This window comes from Cupressus sempervirens, chromosome 11, assembly GCF_028749045.1.
Source record: "Cupressus sempervirens isolate cs-2001-9-10 chromosome 11, ASM2874904v1, whole genome shotgun sequence".
NCBI lineage: Eukaryota > Viridiplantae > Streptophyta > Pinopsida > Cupressales > Cupressaceae > Cupressus > Cupressus sempervirens.
Window position 1 is genome coordinate 808,493,640 of NC_143128.1, and position 13,017 is coordinate 808,506,656.

Below are 13,017 nucleotides of genomic sequence, written 5' to 3' on the forward strand. Positions count from 1 at the left end.
GTAATTATGACGAGAAAGGGCTTTTTGTCATCATTTTTAAATACAAGGATTTTAAAATTGTGAAGAATCATGTCGTTTATCTCTCTTCAATCAACATTAGTTCATTCCTCCCTAAATGGAAATATTATTAGGTCACTTAGTGGCAAAAGGACAAAAATCAGTCTAGCTCTTTTGTGCCTTGGGTAAGGCCTTACTATTAATTCGACTTCATTTTCGCCTTTTAATGGTAGTATTAAGAAAGATCTGAGAAAATCTTCAAGGATGGTTTTCAATTGTGTAAGCTTTGCACTATGGAGAAGTGTAGCCTTAGTGAGAATAGGAGAGGTGGGAATGTGGGTGGACAGCTTGCCTGTATGGAACCTGATAAAATTAAAGATGCTACTAGGAGTAACTCTAGACTCTGGATGGTTCTAGATGAAGGTGGTATTGTTCCCTACATAGAAGCCATGACTAGTTTTGACATTAACCTATCTCTGGAATTCATCATCAACTTGAAATATCGAAAACTTACCATGGGAAGTATCAATTTCGAAGTTAATGAGGAGGTGATCGCCTAAGCAATTGGGTTATCCACCAAAGGACGAAAATGGAAAAAAATGAATCAAGTCACAGATGAAGATAGTCTTAGATGCTTCTTCTACAAAGAAGAACCTATGAAGTTGTATGGTGGATTTAATAGGGAGGACTTGCTAGAACCCTAGGATCAGGTTTGCTCTTTCATTATGTAGTATTTAACACTAGAGGGTCGTTATGGTGTGTACTATTATTATCATTTTCCACTCCTCAACCACTTTAAGCACCACAACATGATTTATATTCCTTTCTACCTCTCCATTCGCTTGAGTCTACTCTTAAAGATGTTACGGATTGCAAAAGGTTAGGAAGGTGATTTTTTTACACCAAGGTCTCATGTTTAGGTTCTACCACTTTCACTTGGCTTTATACCCTCGCCAATCAATTCCTGTCCAGGTTGCCCCCCCTCCCCCCCCCCCCCCCCTCTGAACCCCACAATGGGTATCATTGTGGATCTCCCTAGGAAGAAGAAAGGGTCATCTCTGGTTCCTATCAGAGGTGGCTAAGAAAGTGAAAATTGAGAAAGGAGACCCCTCGAACAACAAAACTATTAAAAGGCCTAAATTTGAACCCAAAGTGCATATTGTTGACTCAGAGTTGGAAGAAGAAGTGCCTCATAGATCTATTATTGCTAATTACCTAGGATGAAATAGAAGGTCGTCAGGGAAAATTAAGATATGGAGAATGAAACCACAGGGTCAGACAGCAACACTAGGTCAAAGTCAAGTACCCATAATAGCAGTAGTTCTACTCGTGTCTTTGCTAGTATAAAAATGGAAGACATTAATGACACTTTGGAAATCCATGAAATTGAAAGGAAGCCTCCCCTATGAAGATCCCTCCTCTTCCCCCTCCCCACAGGTAAAAGGTAAAAATGTCATTATAGGTCAGGATGTTGTGGTGGTGACTAAGGCTCAGGGAGACGTCGTGATTTGTGTGCGACCAACAGGAAGGAGCTGAAGAAGATTAAGTGGGAGTTACGAGCGCTGAATAAAAGTTTCAATAGACTGGCACTTTTTGCGGTCAAGGTCATGCACTCCTCAACGACCGCTCTGCCTCCAACAACAAGAGGACACCCATGACCAAGGAGATGGAACCACGAGGGAGCTCTTTAAGTTACTGGCTGAAGATTGGATAGCTATGCTGCTGTCCAAACCCAGGGAGCATAAAAAATGATCATGTTTGCTCCTATGTTATGTTTTTTGTTCTTCTGGTGGCCCCCTTTTCAGAGATGGAGGGGGCATAGTTTCTTTTTGTTTAAAAGTTTTCTAAGACTTATAGTACTGTAGTTACTTGGTTGAGCCCTATGTGGTGGATGGAACATTTTAATAGTTCTACTAGTTATATTTTATACTCTAGACACTATGTTATGGTTATGGTTAATGATAGAACTTTATGTAGTAATTTCAATATAATAATTTTACTTATTAATTGCTATTACTTTAGATGGGTTAGGATGCTTTTTGAAAGTAGAAGAGGAATAAACATGTTTCTTCCTTTACTGCTTTGGTCAATTTTTTGGATAAGAAAGTGGTGAGTTTGGGTCGTGCTGGTTTCTTCTTTGTCTACTAGTAGATTTTCCATTGTTTTTCTCATGTTAATGTGTTGTTGATTTGCATCTATAGTTCCGGCTGCAGATCTTGTGGTTGTATTGGGTCGGCCCCCTCTTTTGGCTACTTATTTATCAAAAACATACCTTATACACGTAATTTTACGATCCACCTTTTAGAGTTGCCTTGCTTCTCCTGTTAAATATATGCCAAGATGCATGGAATTATATCTCTTTGTTTTCTTATTATATTTTCTTCTTTCCACACTTTTCTCGTTCGGTTTCTTATTCAATGGTGATTTATAAATCTTGTTTTATTTGTCATCCATGTCCTTTGAAAAAGTCACAACCTTTTATTAACACAATCCCTCAAAAAGTCACAGCACTTCATAGTTACAATCCTTTCAAAAAGTCACAACACTTCATAATTATAACCTTTCCAAAGAGTCGCAACCATTCATAATTATAACCTTTTCAAAGAGTCACAACCATTCATAATTACATCCATTTCGAAGAGTCACATCCTTTCATCATTACAGACCTTTGAAAAAGTCACTTCCTTGTTTTCTTCTCATTTCTTTCATCTTCCATTAATCCTTTTTTTAACTCCTCTCTTCCTTCCTCTTTCAAATGACCTCTCCTCTATTTTATATCTTAATTTGAAGGAGTCACATCTCTGTATTATATATCTTAATTCTTATTATTCTATATTATATTATTTATTTACTTATTTATTTTATGTTTATTATCATTTATTATAAAATCTTATTTAGAAAGGTAACATACTTTCTACAAAATTAATTTTATTTATTTATTCATTTATTGTAATTTGATTATTATTGTATTATTTTAAATATTATATTGATAGTAGATTATATATGTTATTATTTATATTACAATAATAAGATTCTTCTATTATTTCTTATTTTAAAATTGTGATATTAATTTTATTATATGATTTTACTATCATTATTTATTTAATACTATTGTATTGTCCAATTATTAAAATTCTATCTTAAAATGGGGACATGACACACCTCAATCATAAGTTCTAATATTTATTATAATAAAATATGATCAAGAGACATGGATAAAGACAAGAGAGACAACTTCCCCGTGCCTAAATCCAATACAATATGCAATATCCTATTTCACTAAATTTGATCAAGAATTGTCAATAAAGTCATGACCCCCATCGCAATCATTTACTTCAAATTCCCTTCGTGCAAGGCTGCCACTGCATATCTAGTTAATCAAACCTCTGTCTACATTTTACAATATTAAAAGGAATAGAAGATTTGACATATTTCTTGATTCCCATGCACACATACCTAGTTGAGGACATGTAGAACTTTACCAGATTTGCATGAGTTTTCATTCCAGTCTACTCTATTTATTTTCTTCCTCTTTTCTTCCTAATATTTATTGTTAAGAGCAATGAAGTGGGACTGTAAACAGCACAGCCAAAAATATTTACATAAATGAATTTCCTAATTAAAGTGATTTCTCCATGTAAGCAATCACTGTGTGCTGTATCCATTTATTCCTTGTAATTGAACAATAACACAATTCCAATCTGCCCAATGTTTTGTCTCTGAAATTTTTATCTGATTCCCTTTTGAGATCTGAATTATGCAGTTCCCAGCTCTCCTTCGGCATCTTCAATACAATATTCCTATATTTGAGTTCTACTTAAGGTTGTATCAAGGTTTCGTGATGATAAATTTGGACTAGATTTTGTAAATATTCCCACATATTCTTCCTGTTTTCTCTTTACTTATTCTTCTATAGTATCTACAAGGGTGAGAGACTCAATTATATAAATTAATTTCTTACTAAAATTCTCTTAAAATCAGAGAGTGGTTAGATGCATTCTTGATACACCTTTACAATTATTTCAAATTTTCACAACCCTTTACTTTAAAGTTGAAGATTTGTAATAACCCTGACAGGATTATTGCTTCTTTTAACCCCCAAGAACTTAAACTTTAAGGGTTAGACATTTCGTCAAACAGTTAGCAATCAAACTCGCTCAAAACCAGTGATAATATACTATGAAGTTTGTTATGCAAAGGGAGTATCTCAAATAATACAGCAATTAGAATAAATATAACCAAGCAGTAGACAATAATGCCAATGATGTTCAGGAAAGAATCAATGTTTCCATAAACCACTAATCAAACAATGAACCCGGATTGTATAGGAATAAAAAACCTAAGATTACTGGCCTCTATGGAATTTGCCGATTCTGGACAAGTCTCTTATACCCGGTAGAGTCTGATGCTTCAAATTCATGCTACCTCCATTATCTTTGTCGCCACAGCACATTAAGCATTCAATGGAGTCCGACCGTATTCCCTAACATGAATTTCTACTGGCTCCCAAACTGAATTCGCCTGTATCAAGGAAGTGAATCGCATGTAAATGAAACCAAATTCTACTGTCCACCCTCGATGTGGATCCCGGAATTGCAACCGAGCCGCGGTTCAATCGAGAGGCTTCAAATGCTATGACTGGTGCATGAGTTCGGAGTTGTTCCGGATGATTTCTCCAAGCTTGCTGCGTAACCCGTGTTATTATGGTTGGAACCAAAGTTAGATCCATGACATGTTGTAGATGATTATTATCGCGACCTGTGATGATGCACCCAGACTGTATCTCGTGCCCTACTTCAAACTTCCGCCAAGCGATGATGCCAGCACTGATCATGGACTCGTCATTGAAACTGCGATTCAAATTCCTATGATAATCTTGCTGTTAACGGCACCTAAATTGGTGAATTTATTCCCGCCATCGGCTTGAAGATGTCTGTAATACGTCTGCCCTTCACTATTGGGCCCGCAAGACACGAATTCGAACTGATATTGATTGCGATTTAATCAGTAATCTTTCATGGACGCCCAGATGTTATAGTTACCGCTACCGAATCCAAGTATATGAAATCTCGTTGCCGAATTCACGAATATTGGAGCGGAAGCCGGGAAATGTGCTATCTGCCCTTGGATGTTTGACATGAATGGGTTCCAAGACTGAGCTAGATAAGTTTCTAAAGAAACTGCCAATTCATTCAAGCCGCATAACCTTCTACCATGACTGGCCCAGATTCCAAATTTCGCATATCATGATTCTGAATCATCCACTCAAATTTTGCTTAGTTAAGTGATATAGAAACCCTTCCTCTCTCATCAATAAATCGAACCCCTTCTGATAATCTAAATCAAATCCCTGATTTGTGGTTAATTCCTTCCGAATCCTCCTCAACTCCGTGATAATTTGTGAAATGTTGACTAACCCTTTCCTTGCTGATCCTTAATTGAATAGTGATGCAAAAACCATGAAGCTGGTCATAGCCACCAATGATCGCCCTGATGAAATGACTGAATGTCACCTCCAATCTGCAATAATTCAAGTGATATTTCACACCCTCAAAATTGCGAACCAATTGAGAGTTATCGTTCTCAATGGCCAGTTGTGACAATTGCAGAAACCCTAGGTTCCACAATGCGTCGGTGATGGAATCACAATCTGAAACAAGAAAGATAAACAACTGCTTGATTCGAATGGCGCCCCGGGGTGCCTATTTATTCTTTTCTCTCCACCTTCTCCAGAGACTTCTAGAACATTTTTGATTTTATCTCTTAAGTGACTTTATTAAATATTTTTATAATCCAAGTCACTTTATTAAATTAATTAAATATAAAGTTACCTTTTTTTTTAATATTTATTTATTTGATAACTTTATAAGTAATTAACTTAATATCATTTATTTATTTAATTAAAATGATTAATTAGTCGTCCTCATAAAATATTCATTATTTTGGACAACCAAGTTAATCAAATTAATTAATCAGACTGCCACCGAAAATTGGGGACATGACAGTCCGCCCTTCCTGAAATTGCTTGTCCCCAAGCAATGGCTGAACCATGAACCAATCAGTCTGCCTGGATCCCACATGTAAATCTGTGTATCATCCCAATCCTCACCATATTCCCGTGGAGAAATCATCAATATCAACAACTGAGAAACTGTACTCAATACCAAACAACTTGACAACTCTGATGAAATTATCTGAAAACCAATTGTAGATGTCGGTAGAAGAAACCATTCTGCGGAACTCAAGCCAACTGAAACATCAACTCTATCAAAACTCAAGCCCCCGTCAAAATGACACCTGCACCCAACTGCACTGTAGGTATGACAACAGCCATAGGTACCTGAATCACTGCCATCAAATCCAATCTCTGAAAAACTGCTCCGGGTGTGTCGAAGCTACAGGCTGAGTAACTTGCTACTACCAATTTTATTTTCAAAAGATGGTGCCAATCTATCCCATAATGGATGGTAAGAAACTGGAGCCAAACTGCACCTGCGTGAAAACAAACCTTCCAACTCTAGGTCAATAGAAATGTGATGAGCGTACCTCACCGTATAATGCTGGTAAGGACCTCCAAACTCTGCTACTGACTCACCATCACTGAACTGGAAATCAACAGATGGCTCCGATCTCCCACTCCGAGTGATTTTAGGCTGGGTAGGATCTCGTACATTTTGCTCAACAAAACTCTCTTCGAGATCCCTGTAAGGTAACATAGTGGAGAGGACCATTATAATCTTCTCAACCAATCTGCGAATAACACCAATATCTTGGATGAGAACACCTTCTGTTACTTTATGCGAATCCAGATGAACACGTGCACCATCCAGCAAATATCCCATGAATGGTTTAGTGCAATAAAGATTATACGAGGAAGCATCAATATAGTTCCCTGCACACCACAACTGATCCTCCTGTAAGGGTGGCATACTCAATTGTACCATACTGTCGTCTATCTGAGAAGAATCAATCTGAAGTCTTCACTCTACTGGTATCCCAAACTCATTAGGACCAACTTCTTCCAAATCCTGAACATGTGTGTCAATCCCAACAACATGCTCCTCAGTAACAACTGCAGGAGTATACTCACCACCAACCACCTCAATAGACAAATGCACTGGGTCTGGGGCTGGGTTTGACCGCAAATGCTCCAACTCCACGGTCACCTCCTTCAACTGAAACTGCGACTTCTGTAGATCTCGCTGTGTGTCCTCTAAAACCTCAATAGTTGCTATGAGCTCCTGGGAAAGCTCACTCACCTCCTCTTCACGATCCAAGAGTGCCTCATATGCTGTACTTCCCCACTCGACCAAGTGATCACGGTCGACTACCAATCGTAAGTAATCCTGCTTCAAAATCCGAACAGCTTCATGCAAGGCATGAATCTCTACCAAAGAAAGGTAACCACCGCTGGTCTCATCTGTCATAGAAGTACCCCAACCAGTAACGGCCAACAAATGACGAGCAGTATCAAAGTGCTAACAAGCGATAGCAATGTCTCGCTCACTAACTTTCAACTGGCTAGTCACATGATGGCTCTGGTTGAACTGTCTCCTACAAGCCTCTTTTGGTGCTCGGTCTAAAGGAGTATCCTCATTATTATCATCCATATCTCGCGAATCATCTCCAAGGTCCATATCAACATCCAAAATGTCAAAAGTTGTAGTACTGCTGTCAAGCTCTTCTGTACCCAAAGAAACTGTCAAGGAAGCTAAATCTTCAAAACTGTCCACTTCATCCTCCTGGATGTCATCAAGGCCAAAACGATCCTGGAACTCATCCGTACACACTGCCAACTATGAAAAATCTTCAACACCTTTCAGCAAGAATGGTTGTCTGAATATACGAATCAAACCCAACAACGGTGTATAAAGGCTAATACCAACATCGGTCAAGCTGCTGGCACAAAGAAAGACAACACCGGGTATTCTGCTAATCCAGTCCATGATAGTATTTAAACAATCGCTGCTACCATTAAGTGTTCTCCAGTCAATTGAATCCCAAACGCTGCTGAAACATTCTTGAGTCCATATTCGTAAACAAGGAACAGCTGGTAACTCAAGCAAACTACTTACCTAAGTAATGTGACCAATACCAACTAACTCCTCATATTTGTTTGACATTGTCCTCGTATCCTAGATGTGAATACAAAATGAACTCGTATCATTATCGGCAACCTCATATGATCCCTCTTCTGTCAAAAACTGAGTGCAAGATGAACTTAAGCTCAGCTCCATGTCGTGCTCATGCCCATGTTTCTTCCCGTCCTGTAATGCCAATGAAATATTTACCCGAGAAACTTGAGTGTCTTCAAGCTTGCAAGAAACCTTGTCAATTTCCTCCTTCCTTCTCAAGGCATCTGAGTAGTCTCTGACAAGTCTAAGAAGATGGTCACGATCTGATAGAAGATGTAGATAACTCAACTTCATCGTTCCCATTTCCTCTCTAATCGCCTGTAGGTCAACACAAGAGAACTTTGCCTGGACTTTTTTTTGTCTATCCTGTAACTGAATCATCTGGATGTGATCCTCTAACATGTCCCGCATCTTGTCATGATGAGATAAAGAAGCCACAATACTATCTTTGCTTACCTTTAGCTGACTAGTCAACTTATGTGAAGTACTACCAGCATCTACCTCATGTGATGAAGCATCAATCTGAGCCTGGTACTCTCTCTCAGCAAAATCATGAATGCTCAATGTCTGCTCAACTCTACCAGGTATCTCACCATCAGCATCCTTATCATCATCTGAACTCACCTCACTGTAATCATTGCCTGTCGGAACCAAACTACCCCGAGTACCTGAGACATCACCCTTGGGAAACCTGTATACAACTATCTCAACTTGAGTACCAAGTTGACAGTTACTATCCATTAGCGTAATATCCTTCACCACTTCTTCCTGTGACCGAACTGAAACCTCTGATCGGTTGCACACTTGTTTCTCGAACTCCTCATTAAGGATCCTAGTAACATCTCCCACTGTATCAGCTAGTGCTTTGCGAAAAGATTTTCCGAATCGAAATCCAGTTGACTTATTCACCTTAGTTGGGTCGGACAGCTTGTCATTCATACGGTGGTGCTTAACCAACAGTTCAGACATGTTATGCCTTATTTTCCTAAGCTCATCCTGAATGTCTGAATAGTCCTCCTTTCCACAATTCCGACTCTGAATACTGTGTCTATTACTTGTCCAAGATTGTGTCCTCGGAGACTTTGTGCTGTACCTGTCCATCTTGGTTGAAGTAGAGTGCTGATCACTCATGTAATTCGGTTCTCACCCCACAGGATGGCAAGAAAACCGCTCTGATACCACTGTAATAACCCTGACAGGATTATTGCTTCTTTTAACCCCCAAGAACTTAAACTTTAAGGGTTAGACATTTCATCAAACAGTTAGCAATCAAACTCGCTCAAAACCAGTGATAATATACTATGAAGTTTGTTATGCAAAGGGAGTATCTCAAATAATACAGCAATTAGAATAAATATAACCAAGCAGTAGACAATAATGCCAATGATGTTCAGGAAAGAATCAATGTTTCCATAAACCAATAATCAAACAATGAACCCGGATTGTATAGGAATAAAAAACCTGAGATTACTGGCCTCTATGGAATTTGCCGATTCTGGACAAGTCTCTTATACCCGGTAGAGTCTGATGCTTCAAATTCATGCTACCTCCATTATCTTTGTCGCCACAGCACATTAAGCATTCAATGGAGTCCGACCGTATTCCCTAACATGAATTTCTACTGGCTCCCAAACTGAATTCGCCTGTATCAGGGAAGTGAATCGCATGTAAATGAAACCAAATTCTACTGTCCACCCTCGATGTGGATCCCGGAATTGCAACCGAGCCGCGGTTCAATCGAGAGGCTTCAAATGCTATGACTGGTGCATGAGTTCGGAGTTGTTCCGGATGATTTCTCCAAGCTTGCTGCGTAACCCGTGTTATTATGGTTGGAACCAAAGTTAGATCCGTGACATGTTGTAGATGATTATTATCGCGACTTGTGATGATGCACCCAGACTGTATCTCGTGCCCTGCTTCAAACTTCCGCCAAGCGATGATGCCAGCACTGATCATGGACTCGTCATTGAAACTGTGGTTCAGATTGCTATGATAATCTTGCTGTTAACGGCACCTAAATTGGTGAATTTATTCCCGCCATCGGCTTGAAGATGTCTGTAATACGTCTGCCCTTCACTACTGGGCCCGCAAGACACAAATTCGAACCGATATTGATTGCAATTTAATCAGTAATCTTTCATGGACGCCCAGATGTTATAGTTACCGCTACCGAATCCAAGTATATGAAATCTCGCTGCCGAATTCACGAATATTGGAGCGGAAGCCGGGAAATGTGCTATCTGCCCTTGGATGTTTGACGTGAATGGGTTCCAAGACTGAGCTAGATAAGTTTCTAAAGAAATTGCCAATTCATTCAAGCCGCATAACCTTCTACCATGACTGGCCCAGATTCCAGATTTCGCATATCATGATTCTGAATCATCCACTCGAATTTTGCTTAGTTAAGTGATATAGAAACCCTTCCTCTCTCATCAATAAATCGAACCCCTTCTGATAATCTAAATCAAATCCCTGATTTGTGGTTAATTCCTTCCGAATCCTCCTCAACTCCGTGATAATTTGTGAAATGTTGACTAACCCTTTCCTTGCTGATCCTTAATTGAATAGTGATGCAAAAACCATGAAGCTGGCCATAGCCACCAATGATCGCCCTGATGAAATGACTGAATGTCACCTCCAATCTGCAATAATTCAAGTGATATTTCACACCCTCAAAATTGCAAACCAATTGAGAGTTATCGTTCTCAATGGCCAGTTGTGACAATTGCAGAAACCCTAGGTTCCACAATGCACCGGTGATGGAATCACAATCTGAAACAAGAAAGATAAACAACTGCCTGATTCGAATGGAGCCCCGGGGTGCCTATTTATTCTTTTCTCTCCACCTTCTCCAGAGACTTCTAGAACATTTTTGATTTTATCTCTTGAGTGACTTTATTAAATATTTTTATAATCCAAGTCACTTTATTAAATTAATTAAATATAAAGTTACCTTTTTTTTTAATATTTATTTATTTGATAACTTTATAAGTAATTAACTTAATATCATTTATTTATTTAATTAAAATGATTAATTAGTCGTCCTCATAAAATATTCATTATTGTGGACAACCAAGTTAATCAAATTAATTAATCAGACTGCCACCGAAAATTGGGGACATGACAAGATTTCAAATGATAACTAGCTTGAAGATCAATACGCAGAAAACTTCTAAAAAAGCTTGTAGGTTTTGCATTTGGACTACGACATAAATCTAACAAAAATATTACAAATATCAGTTGAAGATTCTAGCACAGTAAGTTAAGATTCATGGATTTGCCAAGATCCTTGAAGTGGGTATCAATTTTGAAATTTTGACTTACAATATATATTAGCAAAATATTAGTGAAATTTTCCCTAGATTTGCCCCAACAAAGGACTTAAATGGTATGTTAAAAACTATAAAATGTAAACTTGGACTTCAAAATGAGGCAAAGACTACCAACAAATATTGTTTGAAACTTTTAAGCGTAGCAAAAGATGAAAATTACAAGCTTAAGCAGTTTTGCAAGTCCCTGGTCTGTAGGAACAGTAAACCTACACATGAAATGAAATGCAAAGTTTTCTAGATGCAGTGAAGGTCATCCACGAGGAACAACTGTTTTGAGGCGATTAGGAAAACTCCATGGCTCGGAAGAGTAGGATAATCACAGGACTTTTGTGGCCAGTGAATATCTCCAAAACTACTAGGACAGAGGAATCTAATTTAATGTGGATTTGAACCCTATGGTTCAATTGAAATCAAAATCAAAATCTTCAATTAGGCTATGTAACAGGATACATATAGTCTGAGATGTTGAGCAATAGTGATGCAACATAAGTAGTAGAACAATTACCTTCAAAGGCTCTGGGCTGCCCTCAGCAACTGGAACATCTGAAAATCCTGCAACTTCACACTGTTGTTTCATATCAGAAACCTGATGTTAAGAATATTTTTGTTGATGTTACAGAGCTATTTTCGATTTAAACTATTAAGCCATCTTGCACAACCAACCTGGCAGAGATCCATTCCAAACTGAAAAAATATCATTTCCATTTATTCACTGACATATTAATGCTTAATCTTAAGATCAGAAAATGAACAACTCAGGATTCATACCACATGTAAGGCATTTCGTGTGGCATCCTCAGTAGAGACATTGCCAAAAATTGTAGTCAGACCAATCACCTCAAGATCAGATGACTGAAACGCCATTAAGAGTGTTATAGTATCATCTGAAAGGCAAAGTTAAAACATGTCTTACATATGAAAGACCATGCACTATAAAATAAACCGTCATTTAATTTCTACTTAAATGAATCAAGAAAGATTTAACCTGGATAATATGCACTGTGGTTAAGATAGTAAAATATTAAGCTAACAATGTCTCAATCCCTAAACAAAGTCCCAACATTAACTACGCTTTCAAGTAACTGCAAGTATTGAAAGAAAAGATTGCATGTGCAAAAGTGCTACAATTGACACTTCACTAAAGAAAAGTTCAAAATTTGTCTCCAAAATAGTGGAATTGAAAGTAGAGGAACAAGCTTCTAATTGTGATCCTGATTTGGCTTGCAGAGGTACATGCTGGAAAACATTTGTAGTTACCTCAAAATAAATATATTAATAATTTGAGCAAAGCATACCTCCATTTTTGGCTAAACAAGAAACTATTTTGTTTCAAATGACAACCCTAATAGTTTATAGACAGCATTTCAATGAGGAAAAATGCAAAAGGTCATTCCCATAACTGTACAAAATGATTCCAGATGTTAAAAAAATTCCTGCAGACCACGTAGTTGAAGTTTATGCATGTCTTGCTTTGTATGTTACTACTTGCGCGTGTACAAGACTCTATAGGAACAAATATTTCCATAGTATTTAATAAATAATATAGAGGATAA

The 13,017-nt window shown here is 37.9% G+C and overlaps 1 protein-coding gene across 1 annotated transcript in view; it reads right to left on the reverse strand.

The window, feature by feature from the left end:
- The window catches only part of URH1 (uridine-ribohydrolase 1), a 76,512-nt gene that overhangs the window by 61,042 nt on the left and 2,453 nt on the right, over positions 1-13,017 (reverse strand). The window contains exons 3-4 of the mRNA XM_089811964.1: positions 12,233-12,348; positions 11,970-12,029 (exon numbers count right to left, since the gene is read on the reverse strand). Of these exons, the coding sequence (XP_089668090.1) occupies positions 11,970-12,029; positions 12,233-12,348 (176 nt within the window). The remainder of the gene's footprint in view (positions 1-11,969; positions 12,030-12,232; positions 12,349-13,017) is intronic.